The sequence below is a fragment of the Oryctolagus cuniculus genome, chromosome 5 (genome assembly GCF_051225735.1).
Source record: "Oryctolagus cuniculus isolate XC-2025 breed Fujian yellow rabbit chromosome 5, ASM5122573v1, whole genome shotgun sequence".
NCBI lineage: Eukaryota > Metazoa > Chordata > Mammalia > Lagomorpha > Leporidae > Oryctolagus > Oryctolagus cuniculus.
In genome coordinates, this window is record NC_142871.1 from 12,874,707 (window position 1) to 12,896,148 (window position 21,442).

At 39.3% G+C, this 21,442-nt stretch overlaps 1 protein-coding gene across 11 annotated transcripts in view; it reads right to left on the reverse strand.

The window, feature by feature from the left end:
* Positions 1-21,442, reverse strand: part of SCAF8 (SR-related CTD associated factor 8) — a 292,087-nt gene that overhangs the window by 165,032 nt on the left and 105,613 nt on the right. For all 11 annotated transcript variants that reach the window (XR_007923153.3, XR_007923154.3, XM_089332533.1 and 8 more), the window contains 8 exons: positions 19,844-19,961; positions 14,476-14,607; positions 14,129-14,241; positions 11,386-11,579; positions 8,390-8,490; positions 5,993-6,106; positions 3,621-3,777; positions 1,678-1,811 (listed from right to left, as the gene is read on the reverse strand). Coding sequence is in view for 9 of the 11 variants with exons in the window: in XM_089332533.1 (XP_089188659.1) it covers positions 1,678-1,811; positions 3,621-3,777; positions 5,993-6,106; positions 8,390-8,490; positions 11,386-11,579; positions 14,129-14,241; positions 14,476-14,607; positions 19,844-19,961 (1,063 nt within the window). In the remaining 2 variants the exon portion in view is untranslated. The remainder of the gene's footprint in view (positions 1-1,677; positions 1,812-3,620; positions 3,778-5,992; positions 6,107-8,389; positions 8,491-11,385; positions 11,580-14,128; positions 14,242-14,475; positions 14,608-19,843; positions 19,962-21,442) is intronic.

Here is a 21,442-nt window from a genome sequence, read left to right on the forward strand (position 1 = left end):
CTATCTCAGACCAATACCTTTCCTTTTTCTTACAACTCTGAACTCTATCACATCAGGAAGTCACACGTTCCAAACAAACCCAGTATCTGACCACTTCTCATAACCTCTGCCTCTAGCTCTTTATCCTGGGCCCACCACCATCGCTCATCTGCATCACTACAGTTGTCTTTTTGGCAACATGAGGCAGCCTATTCCCAAATAGCCACTGTAATCCTTCAAAATTTTTGGTCAGACCAACTCATTCCTGTGCTCCAAATCCTCCTCTAATGCCAGTCTTTATAAAGATTTATCTCAGCTCACCTCTGTTTCTCAGGTTACACTAGCCACTTCCTATTTCTGGGACACACCAAGCATGTTCCTGGTCTCGCACTGGTCACTGCCTCTGCCTGGAATGCCCTTCCTCAGGAACTTCAAGTTGTTGTTTAAATAAATACCACATTCTTAATTAGGTCTCCCCTGACCAAGCTACTGAAAACTGTATGCACCTAACCAGCCATTCCTGGTCAATCAGCCTTACATTGTCCTTTTCCTTTCCAAAAGATCTTAGAATCATATTCATTTTGCTTTTCCATCTCCCCTGTTGAGAAAGGCATGGATGTGAGTTTTCTTCTTTTACTGATACATCCCCATGCCAGGTGCCTGAAATATCTCATGTCTCAGAGTTTGAACTCAATAAACATTTAAATATGAATGACATCATTTCTAACATTTCTTTTTATAAAATCTAGGGGCCAGCACTGTGGCACAGCAGGTAAAGCCACTGCCTGCAGTGCCAGCATCCCATATGGGCGCCAGTTCGAGTCCCAGCTGCTCCACTTCTGATCCAGCTCTCTGCTATGGCCTGGGAAAGCAGAAGATGGCCCAAGTGCTTGAGCCCCTGCACCCACCTGGATGACCTGGAAGAAGTTGCTGGCTCCTGGATTCAGATTGGCACAGCTCTGGCCGTTAGGGCTATCTGGGGAATAAACCAGTGAGGGAAAGACCCCTCTTTCTCTCTCTCTGAAACTCTGCCTTTCAAATAAATAAATAAATCTTTAAACAAAAATCTAACTAAATTCATTAACGTAACAGTTTTACCGATTTGACTTTTCAGAAAAAAAATCACAAATCTGAAGAAAACAATTATGCAGGCTTGTAAAAGTAGTAAACTCCATATTTATCTTGAGACTTAATGTGTTTAAACAATTGGTACTATAGCATTAGCAAAATATATATATTTATTTATTTATTTGATAGGCAATGAGACAGAGAAAGGAAGACCTATCTGCAGGTCCACTCCCCAAATGATTGCAGTAGTTGAGGCTGAGCCAAGCCAAAGGCATGAGCCTGGAACTCAATAGGCGTCTCCCATACTGGGTTTCAGGGACCCAAATACTTGGGACATCCATCACCTGCTGCTTCCCTGGGCTCACATTAGCAAGAACACTAGAATGGAAGCAGAGCCAGGACTCAAACCAGGGCACCTTGAAATGAGATGTGGGCATCCCAAGCAGCATCTTTAACTGCTACACAAAATGCTTGTCCCCTATCCAAACTTAAAAAAATTCCTCTGCCTAACACTACTGACAAATATTTATTCTAATTTAGAAAATTTCCTCCCCGTTTGATAAAGTACATACATGAATAAAAACAGAAATGTAAAACAACAGGTTAAAAAAACATATATCCAGCACTAACCTGCAACATAGCAACAGGTGGTGGGAAAACCTCTGCCTGGGTCGTCACTACTGTCTCCTTTTCAACCGGAGGTGGACTCTGTGTTGTCGGGACCGTCTCTTTGACAGGTTCTGAGCTTTTCACAGTTTCCCACTCTGAACAAAATGATGGAATTGAATTTGTTTTTTTTTTTTTTAATAACAATTATATCCTACCTAAGTCCTTCATCTTGGCTTATCTCTAGGATATAACCATGACTGTGGTGCCCAGATAAAATCAAATTATGATACTAAGGAATCCAAAAAAGCATGACATACAACACACAAATTAAAGACATTAAAATGTTCAGTCTGAACATGAAATGTCTATCTCAAGGGCCATCTGATATAAGAAGAACCAGCCATATTCTATTTTTAACCACAGGGGACAACAAGGCAAGACCAACAAGAAAATTACTAACCCAATTCAGGAAAATCCTTCTGAAAATACAGCTATGTAAAACAGAACAAAGCAGTTCCTCTAAGGATTCTCCCAATCATTCAGCATAAAGACTAAAGATGCCAGTAGACAAGGAAAATTTTTCCCCTTTGTACACCTCTGCCTTCACCTGCTTTCACGCATCTTGCTAAGCTAGACTCACACTGCTTGCTGGGGCTGGACAAGATCCAAGCCAGAAGCTGGGAACTCAGTCCAGGTCTCCCACATGGGTGGCAGGCAGTCAAGTATTTGAGCCATCACCTGCTGCCTCCCGAGGTATGCATTAGGAGGAAGTTGGAATTGGGAGTGGAGCTAGGACTCAAATCTGGTCCCTCTGATATGGAATGCACTTGTCCCAAGAAGTACCCCAACCAATTCACCAAATTTGACACAGAAAACCTACATAGTGTACCTATTTTGCTAATTATTTCTCTCTTTCCACTAGAATATAAGTTGGCGGACTTTGTCTATAGTAAATGTTTTAGGCTTTGCTGGGCTTATGTTTTCTATTAGAACTATTATAGTTGTAAAAGAAGCTATATACAATAGGTAAGTATGTAAGTAACTGTAGCTGTGTTTCAGTAAAATTTTATTTATGAACAGGTTACTGGCAGTATTTGGCAAATGAGATATAGGTTGTCAACCCCGGTGCCAAACTCCACAACAGGAATTTCTGTCTACCTTGTCACACTGTTATACTTCCAGTTCTTAAAATCAGGCTTGGCACAAAGAAGAAACTAAAATATTTATTGAATGAATCAATGTCATAGAGAAATAGCCATCAAGGTGAGAGGAAACAGACTGACAAGAAGAAAACAATTGCATGAAAATGTTTGAACAGACCTGAGAACTAAAATATTCTGAAAATTAGTGATTTTGATAAAAAGTATAAGATATGCATAAATAAAGTATATATCACATCTCAGTTCTTTTCCAAGTATCAATCTTAAGATTTCTTACTGGTTGTAAGTGTAATCATTTTGTGAATACATAACTAAAATAAAAAAAAAAAAAAAAACAACAACAAATTTTAAGAAGAGTGGGTCAGACAATCATGTGGTTACAGCCACTGTAAATGTTCTCTAAAGCTGAAGGATTCAGAGCTCCCTAAACTAAGAGTTTGTTCCCATGCACACTACTCAAAATAATCTCAAGAGTTTTCCAAAAAAGCTTCAAAAATCTCCACTAAACTTAAGGAATTAGAAAACACTGAGTCTTAAAAAGCCACCATATATACTAGAAGTCAATGAAACAAATTCCTCTCAAATAAAAAAAAGTTTCAAAGACATACATGAAAAATACTATATTTACAAACTTCTAATCTATACCAGGACACTTACGAGACATACCTTGAGCACAGCAGCATTTCTTCTTTTTGGCAGACGAATTTAGGAAATAAATTAGCACAGTTCATCCTATCACCCAAAACTCCTTTTCATTACAACCTCCTAGCTGTTCTGACAATAAAATAACATTAGGGTTCTTACCACTATTTACAGTCTCCTGATCAATCATGCCTCCTTCTGCAAAGCCATCCAAGTCGTCCACTTTAACTTTTTCCCACGGTATATACGTAACTCCTAGATCCACATCCCAGAATTGCTTGTATTCTGTTTTTACACCTTTGTTTAAAGCCCAGGCAATCTATTGGAAATGGGAAGAGGAAAAAAAAGCTCATATGTACGCTGCAAAAACAAGATAAAAAGTTCAAAATTATATTTAAACAATATAAGTACACATACAGTTAATTTCAGAAAACAGCTTGATGGGCAACAGTGGAAGACAAACAGTGGTCAAAAAATTTTGGCATCTATTTCATTTATGTTTTTAACACAAAATCTGCATTAGATAATGTTTACAAGGTGGCATTTATTTCTACTTTTTATTTAACAAAAATGACACAAGCTAAGACAACCCAAATCTACTTGTTACCATAAAAAATTCAACTTACATTAGCAAGAACTGAGATAGCTACGAGTGGTAAATTTCAACAAAATCTTGTGCAAGGGGACTTCAAACTTTGTGGAAAATATTTAAAAGACAAGGAGTGGGCTTTAGGAGCAGTAGTTAGGATGCTGCTTGGGCTGCCTGCATTGCTCATCACAGTGCCTGGCTTCTGGCTGCTGCTCTGCTTCTGGTCACCTTCTGCTATTCACACCAGGAGGCAGCAGGTGACAGCTCCGAGCTGGGTTTCTACCACCCACATGGCAGAACCTGCACTGAGTTTCTGGCTGTTGGCGTTAGCCATCCATGCCCTAGCTGTTGCATGCATTTGGGCAGTGAACCTACAGTCGGGAGAACTGTGTTTTAGGTAAAAATAATCTAAATGAAAAATTTTTAAGGTAAAAATTTCTTTTGGCGTAAAAATATATTGAGATTAATGTACACAGAATCTTCAAAAAGTTCAGATAATATATTATGAAAAATTATACATACACTTACAATATTTCTGTAACTGAGTAACCTTAACTGTCAATGTCATTTTCCATAAACTTTTTCAAGTACCCTTACATTACAGGAAAAAGGAGACCAGTGATAACTCAGTTTACAGAGGTATTCTCTGGATAAATGACAAAAGATTGGCATCTATTAACTCCCCTGAAAGTAAAGTTTTTAATTCAGCTGCAGAAACTGACAGCATAAATGATCTCTAAATAGAAGAAATGAAAACATGAATTGATCAATGAAATAACAAATACTTAATACATTCTCGGTTCAAAGACTAAGAAGAATATAAAAAGAAACACTGAGGCTGGCATTGTGGCCAGCAGCATCAGCATCTCAGACGGGCGGGCACCAGTTCGTGTTCCAGCTGCTCCCTTTCTGATCCAACTGTCTGTTAATGGCTTGGGAAAGCAGCAGAGGATGGCCCAAGTGCTTGGGCCCCTGCACCCACGTGGGAGACCTGGAAGAAGCTCCTGATTCTGCATTGTCACAGTTCTGGCAGTTGCAGCCATTTGGGGAGTGGGGTGTGGGGAATAGGGAGTGAACCAGCAGACGGAAGACCTGTCTGTAACTCTGCCTTTCAAAGGAAAAAAGGAAAGGGGGATGGGGGAGGGAAGGGAACAATGAAAAAGGAAAGAAAAGCAAGCAAGCACTACAGAATGTCCCTGGGGCCAGCACTGTAGCGCAGCAGGTTCAACTGCCGCCTGTGATGCCAGCATCGCACATAAGCGCCAGTTTTGAGTCTCAGTTGCTCCACTTCCAATCCAGCTCTCTGCTAAGGTACCTGGGGAAGGCAGAACATGGCCAAAGTGCTTGGGCACCTCCCACCCTGTGGGAAACTCAAGATAGATTTCCAGGATCCTGGCTTCAGCCTGGCCAGTCCCAGTTGATGTAATCATATGGGAGAAATGAATCAACTGATGACAGATTCGCTCCCCTATCTGTCTCTGTTTCAAAGAAATAAATCTTAGGGGAAAAAGAAAAAGTCCCTCACAAGCATAAAAAACAATGTTTTCAAAAAGGGAGGAATTACAATAAACAGAGTGCAATTAGGAAGTGCTGAGAGGTAAAAGGGAACCAAAGACAAATGTGTGAAAATGAAAAAGTTCAGCTCATAAAATGGTGCCTTGTTTAACTCCGAGAACTGTGGGTGGAAGTATGATTTCAAGAACTATTTGACTAAAGTGTTGTTCACTGGACTTACTTTACCTATATCTAATCCTGTAACATAACAATCTGAAGTATTAAGTTTCTGAACGCATTTACTTGTAACATTAACAAGAAGATGACTGTAAGAGTCTGATTATTCAATACAGGAAGAGCATATGATCCTTACTTATAAAAACTTACCTTAACATAATAGATATCAAAAATGCTGACTGCCCACTCACTTGCCCATCCACAGGAATCTCACCTTAATGACCTTGGATCCAATTTTATATGACCCCGAACTAAGCTTCTGAAGAGCTCTAAATGCATCTTGTCGATGAACCATGCAGACATAAGCACATCCCCTGGGAGGAATCATCTATTAAAAAATATATATGTACAATTACTCACTTTTAAAAATCCTAAAATTCAACAACTACTTAAGATATTATTTTATACATAAAATCTTGTCTACCACATGCCATAGTTTTTTGAATACAAAGCAAAGAACTATTAAAATTCTACATACACAATACCTACCAGATAAAAGGGAAACAGTACTGTATGGCGAAAACATTTGAAAACAATTTATTTCTACTGCTATCCTATCCTAACTTTTCCAAATGCCAGACTGATCAATGTGTGGAGGGTGTCTGTTTTGACAAAGTTAAGACTCCAAGCTACTGTCTAATACCAACTTTTTAGAAGTTGACCTAAACCCTGACGTGATTCTTCATCTCCAACTCCTCACTTACACATTAAAAATCTGTTCATACTCACCTGGGACTGCTAATTGCCAAATCTAACAGACTTTTCTCAGGCTTCAAATCTATCCAAATTAAGTGAATGAGTTATGAATCCTGCAACAACTTTTTTTATTTTAGATTTTACGACCAGCCATTTGGTTCATGCCAGTTTAAAAAAATCACCTCGCGCCTATTATTTATAAATACTAAGACCTGAAAAAGTATGATAGGGAAGGGAGCTAAGTCAAAGACATGCTCAAGGGAGAGAAGAAACAAGAAAGACTATAAATAACGATAATCTGGGACCAGTGTCAATGCACAAGAGGTTGGGCTGCCACATACAATACAATACTGACTACCCATACTGGAACACAGGTTAGAGTCCCAACTGCTTGGCTTCCAGTAAAGATAACTGCTAACATGCCTGGGAAAGTGGAAGATGGCCCAAGTGCTAGGGCCTCTGCCACCCACAGGGGAGGCCCAAGCTCCTGTCTCCTGTAGTCATTTGAGAAATGAACCAGTAGATAATCTATTTCTCTTGTGCCTCCTCTGTAGCTCTGCCTTTCAAATAAGTAAAACTGTTCTAAAACATAAATAAAATAAACAAAATCCAAAATGCTATTTGAATAAAAGGTCTCTTCAAAGTGATGATTCCTGGCTATGGATCTGAATCACCTGTCCGGCTGTGACTGCTTTACGAAAAGTTAACAATACTGAGCATGAACAGCCCTATTTTTCTAAATGCCCAAACAGTTCCAATACGTAGCCATGGCTGGGACCCATGGTTTAAAGGTATGGGGAAAATCAGAAGAAATCAGAGAAGAATTTATAGAGGTAAAATAATGAGGCACTCTGAAGGACGGCCAGGTTTTGACAAGTGAAATTTTAAAGGGAAAGAATAAGAGAAGCCTACATGATACAAAAAAAATGTGAAATATACAACCAATCACCTATTTTCTATCTGTGACTAAAGCAAATCACGTTAGTTTCTTCACTGGAAAACAACAGTATGTGAATTACTTAACTGGCTTCTTGTGAGGCTCCAATGAGATCACATATATTTGGGAGTAAAACACAAAACAAACTCAATTAAATGAAGAGTGCTGTTGATACAAAAAAGTAGTTTGGCCATATAAAGGAACACTGGACCAAACAGGAAAACTAGGCCAATTTTTTGGCACATAATAAAAATGTCTAAAAACATAAAAGCATAACAATAGCTAATGGAATTAAGCTGCCTACAGAATTAAGAATCCTAAAAAAATAAATGCCTACAGAAGACTTCACTGCTTACCTGAATTCACTAGTAATTTACACAACAGTGGGAGGAGAGACAAGAAAGCAAATTATTTTTAAATATAAAAATAACTTAAATTGCTAAATAAGGAAATCTTGTCCCAAGGGAAAGGCAACAAACCTCAGGAAAAAGAAATACTCAAGGAGACTGAGAAGGGCAAAAGCAATGTAAGAATCAAGTAAGGGGTGAAAGAGCTATGCTCAGGTTGCTAGTGATTCTGTGGCAACACTATTTTTCTTGCAAAACATTTGCTTTGTTTGCTCTGAGAGGGAGATAGTGAACAAGAAGATGTAGCAAGTGACAAAGGGAGGAAAGAAAAACCTGGCAAGACAAAAAAGGGGGATCCCATTTCCAGCTGTATCTGTGGGACTCAGTTGCCTGAATTACCATCCCCACCCAAAGAGATTAAACTAGATTACACACGGGACTCCCACTAACTCAAACTGAGAAAAATTAAGATAGCACCAGAATAAACACCGAAACAATCATAGTAGTACAACTGTTATAAAGACGTACATTAATAAAGTCAGATGCTAACTAAGAATCAAAATAATTCATTGAGGAAAATCCTCCAAATTTTTCGCTACCTTAAATTACTGTTTTAAGAACTTCTACTTACATTAATGGATTCAATCTGTCCAAATTCTTCAAATAGATTGGTTAAATCTTGCTGTGTTGCTTTCTTGTCCACCTGGCCAACCCAGAGAGTAGTACTACATACTGTCAAGACAGAGGAGAAAAATGAACTAAATCACATGGACCCAGTTCTTTCAAGGAGCAAAGGAAAAAACACTAATAATGATGACAGGTCAATTTTTTTTTTTGAACAGGCAGAGTGGAAAGTGAGAGACACAAAGAGAAAGGTCTTCCTTTTTGCCGTTGGTTCACCCTCCAATAGCTGCCATGGCAGGCGTGCTGCAGCCGGCACACCGCGCCAATCCAATGGCAGGAGCCAGATACATCCTAGGCATATAAAATTAATATTCAACCAAAGCCTGAAGGTGCTCTGTGTTTTCTTTTAATTGCTGAACTAAGAAAAATGACACAATTTTAGTTAAACTCAGAATGAAGCAAACTTACTCCCTTAACAATTGTGGACAGCCATAGGCTGGTCAGCAGAACAGCTTCTGCTCTTGAGGCTCCAGGAGAGAGATTATTCCCAACCTCTATGAGCGTCTATAAACTGTCTCAATTCCTTGACTCAAAGCCCAATCTACTCCCTTCAAAGCCACGGGCTTCGCATTTCTCAATCTCTCCCCCCCACCTTCCTCTCTCCCTCTTTCATTATCAAATTCCCTCTTGTCTCTGACCTTTTTGCTTCCTTCCTAGAAGTACTCTTCTGATTAAAATGGGCTCCTTTGGATAATACAGGCTGATCTCTCTGGCTCAACATAGTCTAGCTGCCTTAATCTCATCAAACTCCTCACTAAAAATTTTTCCCATAAACAACTCTTTTATTTCCAGAAAACAATAATGATCCTCCTCATCCTGTGGGGACACTTGATTCTTGTTACAGTGTCTGGTGATCTCCTGCACTAAACACAAAAATCTTTCTTTTGAAATCTATGCTGAGGGGCTGGTGCTGTAGCATAGTGGGTAAAGCTGCCACCTGCAGTGCCTGCATCCCAAATGGACACTGGTTCGAGTCCCGGCTGCTCCACTTCCAATCCAGCTCTCTGCTAATGTGCCTGAGAAAGCAGTGGAAGATGATCCAAGTCCTTGAGCTACTACACCCACATGGGAGACCAAGAAGAAGCTCATGGCTTCAGATCTGCACAGCTCTGGCCATTGCAGCCATTTGGTGGGTGAACCAGTGAATGGAAGATCTCTCTCTCTCTCTCTCTCTCTCTCTGCCTTTCAAATAAGTAATTAAGTCTTTTTTTTTTTTTTTAAATCTATGCTGAAGAAGATAGAGCAACATACCATACATTTTAAAAATATGTTCAGAGAACAGAGACCACAGGAAACCCAATGATATTTCTGAGTAAGGAGGGTTGTGAAGTAATCAATGGAAGAAATATTTTTCACTGTTTACTTACTTGCTTTCTGATTTTCTTTTTCACTGTTTGTTTAACCCATGACTTTAAACAATAGATAACAAATCCTGTGACATGTAACTACATAAATAAAACAGCAACAACATGACAACTTAGGAGAGGAATTAAATCAAAGAATGCCGACGCAAAAGCCCTATCTAAGTACTGGTATACAAGCCGGCGCCGTGGCTCAATAGGCTAATCCTCCACCTTGCGGCGCCGGCACACCGGGTTCTAGTCCCGGTTGGGGCACCGGATTCTGTCCCGGTTGCCCCTCTTCCAGGCCAGCTCTCTGCTATGGCCAGGGAGTGCAGTGGAGGATGGCCCAGGTGCTTGGGCCCTGCACCCCATGGGAGACCAGGAAAAGCACCTGGCTCCTGGCTCCTGCCATCGGATCAGCGCGGTGCGCCGGCTGCAGCGGCGGCCATTGGAGGGTGATCCAACGGCAAAGGAAGACCTTTCTCTCTCTGTCTCTCTCTCTCACTCTCCACTCTGCCTGTAAAAAAAAATAAAAAAAAAAAATAAAAAAAAAGTACTGGTATACAAATCAATGGCCATGAATGTCCTAATGGGCATCGTGCAGGAAGTCATAGTACACTTTGTAGTCAGATCTTCAATATCATTTCCTCATCAGCCTCCATAAAATGCTTGAATTTAGTTCTCTAAGGTGCAAACAGAAACTTGCAGAGCTAGAAGTATCAATAATATCAAACGTACTAGTTCTCACAACCAGGTAAGATGTGAGCAGAGTGTCAGAGGCTACTCAAATTGCCAAAACTCAGTAAGAACAGCTACTGTACTGATTGAAGGCCTGACTTTCTTATATACTCCACAAGGAGAAACCACACCAATTATGTATCTATCTCCCTGGCAGCAGGAATTTGGAGATCTTTAGAAAAAATGAGGTAAGAACGACATTTTGCTGTGCTTTATGTAGCTCTCTGCCCATCGGAGCTATGTTAGTTAACCTTAGAAGATATAACCCATAGGCAAAATTGTCAGCAATAACATATTTTACTATACTTAACTTTCCTACGAAGTGCACCTTCCTCTAGCCTGCTCCTAAATCAAACCTCACCATTACCATATTTGTTCTATGTATACATAACAGATGAACAGAGGGGAAAAGGTTTGTAGAATAGGACTATCTCCTCTTGAAGCAACGTGTAAACCTATAATTTGCTTTAAAAATTAATGCAAAGTATATGCTCCTTATAATAATTACTCTTACAGACCTAGTGGTTGGTCATAAGTAGGACACTATGGAAAGAAGTCGACTATCTATGCATCTATGCTACAGATACTAGCCTGGTCAGCTATACATATCAGTATTTAAGTCACACTTATTAACCTGCATTAAACTTAAAAAAAAAAAAAAAAAAAAAACCTCTCAATGAATTAGTATTTGAGTACAATCTGCTGTTGTTTGCCTCTTCCCTATTATGTTACGAACTCCAAGGACAAATTTACTAATCACTTGCGAAACCCCTTAGTCTGAAACAGGATTTCCTGAAAAACTCTGTACTAGATAATTATGAAACTGATTAAAACCAGGGTTTTGTAAAAGCACGTTACTCACCACTTAATGTTTTAGATCTAATTGGAGGTAATCCCTTTTTCTGCCGTTCTTTTTCTCTCTCTCTGGCTCGCCTTTCACTGGAGTATGAGCGTGATGATTTCCTCTTTCTTTCTCTTGATCGTGAACGTGAGCGCTTTCTGTGTTTACGCTTACGAGAACCAGATCGTGACCTGGACCTTCGTTTTCTCGGTGATCTACAAAAAAAGTTGATTTTACTTCTAATAATGTTATTATCATTTCAAATGTCTTATTTTTTAAGTGGAAAAAAAAACCACAAGATAGTTGCCTTGTATCTAGTTCATTGTTAAAATATTTTATAGTATAATCAAGTACCACACACGCATTTTCCCCAAATTCCTGTACTGCTTAGTCCAAATCAATCACGAATGTCATAAACAGGAGGAAAGGAAAATGAGATTCTAGAAAGGGCTTTATGAAGTTTCTCTAATGTCATCCAACTTATTTTTTAAATAGTTAATAAGAATAGGAATGAAAGACGATGCAGGTGACAAAGATACCACATTCCTGAAATCAGGATTTGAATGTTTCCAACAGAATATTAGGCCACTATATAATTCTGTTTAGTTTCAACTTCTAAAATTTTCTAGTGTTTGATTTTATAATAGAGGATAATACTAAAACACTGTTTTTCCCCTGTCAATCATGCCACTGAACTCTCTTCAGAATACTTAATAAGGAGGTATTGCTAAGACGAGTTAAGTTTTCAGTACTAATATTTTAATTGCTTCAGGGAGGTAATTCATTGACATGAGTGGGTTTACAGAGAGGTCTGAACCTACAGGCTCTTATATGCAAAAAGTAAATGCAAAAAAATAAATAAATACAATGGGGCTGGCACTGTGGCATAGCTGGTAAAGCCCCGCCAACAGCACCAGCATCCCATATGGGTGCCAATTCAAGTCCCAGCTGCTCCAATTCTGATCCAGCTCTCTACTAATGCACCTGAGAAAACAGTGGAAGACGGCCCAAATCCTTGGGCCCCTGCACCCACTGTGGGAACCCGGATGAGCCTCCTGGCTCCTGGCTTCAGCCTGGTCCAATCCTTACTGTTACTGCCATTTGGGGAGTGAACCAGCAGATGGAAGATGTCTGTGTCTATGTCTCTGTGTCTATCTCTTTCCCTCCCTCCCTCTTCTTCTATATAACGCTTACTCGCATAGAAATAAATAAATCTTAAAAAAAAATATATATATACAGTGTTAAAATGTTTAAGACTGATGACTTCAGCTGGCGCCGCAGCTCACTTGGCTAATCCTACGCCTGTGGCGCCAGCACCCCGGATTCCAGTCCCGGTCGGGGAGCCAGATTCTGTCCCGGTTGCTCCTCTTCCAGTCCAGCTCTCTGCTGTGGCCAAGGAGGGCAGTAAAGGATGGCCCAAGTGTTTGGGCCCTGCACCCGCATGGGAGACGGGGAGGAGCTTCTGGCTTCAGATTGGCTCAGTGCACCGGCCGTTAACGGCCATTTGAGGGGATGAACCAATAGAAGGAAGACCTTTCTTTCTGTCTCTCTCTCTCTCTCACGGTCTGTCAAAAAAAAAAAACAAAAAACAAAAAACAAAAAACAAACAAACAAAAAAAAAACACTGATGACTTCAAGCAACAGCCACAAAGGAAGCCATTTACAGAACCTGTTTTATGAGAATTTAGTAATATATTTCACCGTTATGGAAAAATAAGTACAGTTTAGTTTTGTGATCATTCTTGATTCACCGTGAGATAAAACAAAGTATTAGAAATACAGTTTACTTATTTTATTTATTTTTTTGACAGAGTGGACAGTGAGAGAGAGAGACAGAGAGAGAAAGGTCCTCCTTTTCCGTTGGTTCACCCTACAATGGCTGCTGCGGCCGGCACACCGCACTGATCCGAAGCCAGGAGCCAGATGCTTCTCCTGGTCTCCCATGCGTGTGCAGGGCCCAAGAACTTGGGCCATCCTCCACTGCACTCCAGGCCACAGCAGAGAGCTGGACTGGAAGAGGAGCAACTGGGACAGAATCCAGCACCCTGACCGGGGACTAGAACCCGGGGTGCCGGTGCTGCAGGCAGAAGAAGAGTCTATTGAGCCGCAGCGCCGGCCAGAAATACAGTTTAACTGTTGCTCAGAGGCAATAATATCCTAACTGAACATCATCATAATGCTATCAACTAAAATAAAATATAGTCTAAAATCCCAGTCTCATGATATGGCTGTTACTCTTAGGTTAAGTTTTTATTCATAGGTAAATTATTTAATTGAGTAGCTACAGATAAACCCAATTAAAAACAGAACTGAATTACTTTTTGATGAGATTTAAGATGTCATTTCAAGAAATACAGTTCTTTTAATCTTGATGTAAAGAAACAAAGCTAACATTGTAAAAGCTCAAAGCTATCATTAAATGTAAGTGTACGGGGCTGGCATTGTGGCATAGCATGTAAAGCCACCACCTGCGATGCTGGCATCCCATATATGCAGCAGTTCAAGTCCCGGTTGTTCCACTTCTGATCCAGCTCCCTGCTAGTGACCTCTGTCTCAGAAAAGCAGTGAGGGATGCCCCAAGTGTTTGGGCCCCTGCCACCTTAGGGGGACACCTAGAAGAAGCTCCTGGGTTCAGTCTGGCCCAGTGCTGGCCGTTGCAGCCATCTGGGGAGTAAACCAGCAGATGGAAGACCCTTCTCTGTCTCTCCCTCTCTCTCAAAATAATTCAATCAATCTAAAATGTATATAAAAATAAATTTAGAACCTTGAACGAGATCGTGAGTGAGTTCTTGATCTTGAGCGAACAGCCACTTTCTTAGCTTCTTGTTCAAAAATCTCTTCTTCCACTCCATCCTGCCCTTCATCTATATCCATATCCTTGAAAGTCAAAGGAATGGAAAAACAACAGCCCGGTTAATTTAGCTATATTTTGACTATATGCCTTAAAAATACTCATGCTAGCAACAAAATGCTTAATAGGTAAAAAGGTTAGGGGTGGAGTTCAAGTATGAAAAAAATACATTAGGGAAATTACCATTCCATAAATAATACTTTCTATAGCTGTTTATGATCCAGAAAAGCATTTTCTTTCCTCTTTTTCTTCTTCCTTACCTGTTGCTGAATATCTATGGAATCATCCAAATTTGCTTCAGGTTCAAGAAAGTGCTGTTGACTGCTCCCTTGTGATGGAGATGCTGAATGCTCTGACCCAAATGTCCCTTCTTGACTATCCTGAGGAGTTGCCTGTGGAACACGTACGAAAACACAAACATTGGGAAATTTTTATTTCAAATAAAAATTTAAATCACAACAAACATCACAAATGTTTAAGTTGTTTCATTCAGTTTACTGGCTTTACAAAGTACTAAATTTAAATCACCTTAGTATATATGATTTTTCTACAATAAGAGCTTTACGTATAGATTATTTTAATTTCAAACTATCCTTTCAAGAAGGTAAATTACCCTGTTTATAAAAGTAATTAAGAGCAAAAAAGAACAGGAAAGAACAGTTCCAAGTCCTGTAATTTATGAGGAATCAGGTTTTACAAAAGTAAGTAACATGTTTGAGGTTTAGAAATAAAGAATTAAAACAGTTAGGAGGCTTCTGTACCACAATACTGGCAGAAAGTTAGAAAATAATCATACTCTTACAGAACAAATCGAATGTGTTTTAAGCACAGCCTTGGCTTAACTCTTTAAAAATAGTACAACAGGGTGGGTTAATGCTGCTTGGTATGCTCATATCCCATATTAGAGCGCCTAGGTTTGGGTCCTGGCTCTGATTCCAACTAATGCAAACCCTGGAAGGTAGCAAGTAATGGTTCAAGTACTTGAGTCACTGCCACCACATGGGAGAACCAGATTGAGACCCATGCTCTTGGCTTTTACCTAGTCTAGCCCTAACTGTTGCAAGCATTTGAAGAATAAACCAGAGGATGGAAGATCTATGTCTCACTCTCTGTTTTTCAATACATGAAAAATAAATTAAAAAAAAAACAACAAAAAAAAAAACCTAAAGGTAAATAACAACAGAATTTAGCAACATAGCATGATGATTTTCAACTTTATTCTAAATCTTAATTCAGTGTTCATATATTTTTATATCACTTATTTCTACTTCAATATTCAACTTAAGCCCACTTGATTTTCATCCTTAATTAACTATTTAATGGTATACCCATAGTGTAATCATCAGGAACCCTTGGAACCAATTTTAGTTTCTCATTTTTGAGCTGTTTCATGTATTAGTAATGATTATTATTTCTGTTCACTTTTAGAAATCTTGCGAAGAACATAAAGAAAATTTACCTTAAACAAATCAACTGAAGCGTACTGTGTAATTCTGAAATTAGCATTAAGATCTTTGGAGACCCTTTAATAAATCGAGGATATATTAGAGGATCCTAGAGATCCTAATCCCATCCCCACTCCCATACCACCTCCTACTCCCTCTTCCATTCCATTTTTCATTAAGATTCATTTTTAACTTACTTCATATACAGAAGTCCAACTCTATACTAAGCAGAGATTTCTACTGTTTGCACTCACACAGACATACAAAGTATAGAAGTACTGTCTGAAGACAGGTTTTACCGTTATCTCATAGCACACCTCATTAAGGATAGAGGTCCAACATGGGGAGTAAGTGCACAGTGACTCCTGCTGTTGATTTAATAATTTTTTTTGAAGATTTTATTTATTTGACAGTTACAGACAGTGAGAGAAAGACAGAGAAAGGTCTTCCTTCCTTTGGTTCACTCCCCAAATGGCCGCTACGGCCGGCATTGTGCCCATGCGAAGTCAGGAGCTGGGTACTTCCTCCCGGTCTCCCATGTGGGTGCAGGGGCCCAAGCACTTGGGCCATCCTCTGCTGCCTTCCTGGGCCACAGCAGAGCTGGACTGGAAGAGGAGTAACTGGGACTAGAACCGGCGCCCATATGGGATGCTGGTGCCACAGGCAGAGGATTAACCTAGTGCGCCACGACGTTGGCCCCTGTTGATTTAATAATTAACACTCTTATTTTTGATGTCAGTGACCACCCGAGGTTCTTGACATGAGCTGTCAAGGCTATGGAAGTCTTTTAAGTTGACAAACTCTGTTGGTATTTAGACAGGGCCGTACGCATAGTGGAAGTTCTCTCGTCCCTTCAGAGAAAAGTACATCCTTCTTTGATAGCCCCTTCTTTCCACTGGGGTCCCACTCACAGAGATCCTCCATGTAGGTTATTTTTTTGCCACAGTGTCTTGGCTTTCCATGCCTGAAATACTCTCCTGGACTTTTTAGTCAGATCCGAATGCTTTAAGGGCTGATTCTGAGGTCAGAGTAAAGCTACTACATTTCAAGAAAAAGACAGGAGACACTCTCTTTGCAAGCCTGTTTTTAGCCTTTAACATAGGTAAATATTCATATTTTCAGTTTCCTGTCCAAAATGGTGTGGGGAGCAACCCAGACTAGACTAAGTTACTGGAATTAAGACTTATTCTATGCATCTGCTCTCCCACAATATGGCGCTGAGAAGGGAGAAACAGCTTCTACACAGCTGCCTCCAGTTCAACCAAGAAACTGTAGGACCTACTCCTGATTGGAGGAGAGCAGCGTACTCGGCGTGTGGGCAGCCGAGTTGGGATTGGCGGAAGAGGACTATAAAGGAGGAGAGAGACAACATGCACCAGGAACATCTAAGGGGAACATCTGAGGGAACACCTGTGCAGCCCCTGAGAGAGCCGGCCAGCGGTGTGCCGCTCCCCCGCGGAAGTGGGGAAAGTGGCCAGGGGGAACTGCCCTTCCACGGAGGTGGAAGGGATGGTAGCCAACCCGGGAAGAACCAGCAGCAAACCCGGGGAGGGCCGAGCAGACGAAAGAACAACGCAGGGTCCTGTGTCGTTCCTCCACGAAGAGGGGGAACAACAAATGGCAAAGGGAAAACTGACATAGGAATATATTTCACAATTTGATAAAGCAGAATATGAATGCAAACAGCAGTATTCTATACTTTTGATGGTGAAATTAAGCAAAATAATTTTCAGACTGTAAGTTTTTAGATGACCATACCTTAAATGCTTTCTCAACCCAATATAATGAGTGAAAAATTTATCTCTAGGGAAAAAAAGGTATGGTATTTTCGTCCAATTCACCATGTAACAGAAAAATTTAATCTTGTGACAGTTTATGACAAGAATCTAGAATGCCCCATTTCATTGAAAGATTGTCAATTTTAATGTAAATGAGACAAAAAGGTTTGCTACATTTAAATTGCATTAAATTCCTAACATAGTTCAAGCTCCCTTTAGTTTAAGTTTTATAAATTTCTATGATGACTTAAAAAGATTTAAAAAAAAGTGTCCACTGGACACAGGTGGCAAATATCATTTTTTTTCCAGTATAAATTCTGAGCATACATCTCAAATCTGTTCAATGACCCCTTCATGCAAAACATTAACAGACATACTGGAAAACGGAAGACAAAAATAGCAGCTGGAAGAAATTTTTTTCATCATGTGAACAACATGTGTCACATTTTGATCATTTTCCTCTATTCACTGTCTACAGAAATTACCGGAAAGATTCTGCCAAATGTTTCACTGAAATCCACAAATTCTTTGTCAACTTGATTTACAAGTCTAATAACTCTGAAGACTTCAGTAATCCAAACTGCAATTTACTTAGTTTAGAGACAACAACTCATTTACTATCAAATCAGACTTAAACCTATCACCCCTGAAAGAGCTCAGTCAGGTTCAATGTACTCTTTCCACTATATTCTCCTGTATAGAAACTTTCTGCAGCAAAATAAATGACATTTTTGATACCCCAATGATTTTCAAAAGGCTGCATCTTCTTTATTCTGTTTTACTTACTTAAAATTCCTCTTTATTAGTCTATCAATTTCATGAAATTGTGAATAAGGCAATTCAAAAAATGTCACACTTACAACTGGACCAATCTGTTGTTTGGACAAATTCTCCCATCAACACTACCGCCTGTCTCTTTAACCACTCTTGATTTTGTATTGTCCTATCACTGACAATCTGTTTCTTTGATTTGAGTTACAACTTGTGTTTTTCCTTAAACAACATCCAAATGTTCTTCACCGTGTTCTGTCATCAACTTTCTGAATTCTTAGGCAGATACATTTGCTTGACATGAAATACTGTCCCTACTAGGACCAATTCCATCACATTGTTTCTTCACAAAAACATGCAGTTTCATTCTCTTAATTCTGAACTTGAGTTTCAACCCATCGAATATCAGTAATACCCACTCTATGTTTGTTGCTGGCATTAAAAGGTAAAGTTCAGCCCGCCGGTGTCTCAGGGCTACTATCCTTTCCACCTAACGTTAATTGTTCCCTCTCCCACAGTCCTTCCCTTCCTTGTTCCTATTCTATTACAGAAATCCAGGATTCTGCTGAGTGTTCACACAGATGTATGTGCTCCGTTAGAGAGATTCTGGCTTCAAGCAATCTCTCTTTATTTTCAATTTTGTATGTGGCACTTGCCCAACAAACGCACTATTCATACTTTATATAATTCTTACAATTCAAATTGATGTTACACTCTAATTATTATTAGTTTGAAATTCTTAGCTATACAAAAAATAAGGGTGTGCCTTAAGACTGATGATACACTTACTTTTATTTATTTGAAAGGCAGACAGACGGACAGACTGCCCATCAACTGGTTCACTCCTCCAAACACCCTGAATGGCCAGGACTGGGCAAAGTTGAAATCAGGAGTAGAGAACTCAATGTGGGTCTTCAATACGATATGGGTGGCAGGGACCCTGCTGCCTCCCAGGATGCCTGTTAGTAAGAAGCTGGAACTGCGAGAAGCAGCCAGACTCAAACGTAAGCACTCCAGTATGGGAGGCAGGCATCTCAAGTGGCAGTTTAAACACTGCTTCAAACATCCACCCCAGCTCATGAGGATTAAATGCAATCATGCCTATTGCATTCCTAATGAAGCTCCTACCACATGGTCATAAATTACTACCCTGCCTAACAAGCAACAAAGCGGAGAAGAAAACACATGAAGTTTTACGTGTAATTCTGAAATGTACTTGTTTTCTGTTCTTCATTTCTATATATGGAAACTAAGTTGAACAATATATATTCATAAGCTGTCAGAATACATGATTACAGAAAAAAATTACAAAAGTTGTGAGAAGAAAACTATCAGAGTAATTAATATGATTGGAATCTCAAAAATTATGTGTAAAAATGGAATTAAAAAGTAAGTTTATTTTTAAGCCAAAACACCTGGAAATCTATGCACTGGTTTTTATATGATGAAGTGATTAAAGACCTCCCTCTTAAAAAATATCATCATACTTTAGAAAAGAAACAAAGCAGTGAAGATTAAATGAACAGGAAGGGGGAAAAAAAAAAAACAAAAGGAAAAAAGAAGAGACTCAGAAGAGTGGCAATGTACACAAAGCACACGGTAGCGAAGCTGAAGACCACAGGATGGGTAGAAACCTTTTGAGGCTGCTGTTGCTCCAGGAGCTGCTGTCTAAGATGTTCAAGGTTTTGCTGCTGAAGCTGCTCTGCTATCTGATGAAAGATGGAATTGTTCACAGATTCGGAAACATGGGAACTACAAGGAAAAACACAGGCGGAAATACATTTTACTTCTATTAAAGATAATATGAAAATATTTCAATGTGTGCTTTCAAAATACTAAAACCAAAAAGGATTATTTCAGAATATTAATACATTAAAAAAGAAATATATTCAATATATTCTTTAATAGTGTTGCAATAGATGGATAACATGTTACATTCTCTGCTGAAGATCTGATATTACTGTCTCATGCTATTAAATACATATTAGTGTTTTCATTAGAGTATCTCAAATTTAAAAGTACTTAAAAAGTTTTCACTTTAACCCCTTCTCTGACTACAAACAGTGGCAAAAATGTTTAACAATCAGTACACACAAAATCTACAATACAATTGACCAGAGCTTTTATAAAATTAATATGCCTCCTTTAGAAAAGTATAAATAGTTATTAGATATGTTAACACAAATAGATAATGTTTAGATAAGAGGAAGTAACAATTTAACTATACTCTGGAAAATCCACACCTGGAATAAACCCGGAATTCTGGGTACCACAAGGTAAGACATGAACAAAAAAAAGAGGGCATCCCAAAAAGGGCTAGCAGGATGGTGACAAGTCTTGAAACAGCTGAAAAAAGTGTACTTCATCTGTTGCGAATAAACCTAAGGGGAAAAACGATACCTATCTTCAAATACTGAAAGGCTGTGTCTCAAAAGATAATGGTGTAAATTTGTTTGCTTGCTTCGGAAAGCAAAACTCAAATCATTGTGTAGAAAATAAAGGAAACCAGATTCAATTCAACAAAGAACATACAATAGTAACAATGACTTAACTTCTCACCACAGATGTTATTAAACCATATCCTGTGTGGACAGTTTTTGACAGTGATGTATGATAATGATCTACACAATCTCTAATGCTCTTCCAACTCCAGTTTACCAAAGGAAATATCCGTCTCTTATATGTTCCATAATTATATAGCTTTCATATATTCCCCTAACATAGAAAACTGATGCCCTCTGTTTGAATTAAGAATCCCAGAAGCTTTCATTATCTAGCCTCCTTCTTCCATTCTCCCAACTTCCACCCAGTTCTCCCACGTTCTCTTCCCCACTGTTCCTTTCAAGCACTCTCCCAGAACCTGAAACTCTGCAGAATTGTTTAGGAAAAAAAAATCCCTAATTTGAATAAAAACACATTTCTTGAAAACAAACAAAATCCCAATAACCTCAATCCTAATTTCTGATTAGTGTGATACACTCTCATAATCAGGTACACTTCTTAAAGTGGTGGCACTAGAAGTGTCTTTCCTAGTACTGCAAATATTGTTACAACTGAGTTAAATAACTTAAAGATTAAAAAGATAGAGAATATCATGGGGCAGGCGCTGTGGCATAGCAGATAAAACAACCACCTGCAGTGCCGGCATCCCATACGGGTGCCAGTTCGAGACCCGGCTGCTCCACTTCCAATCTGGCTCTCTGCTATGGCCTGGGAAAGCAGTAGAAGACGGT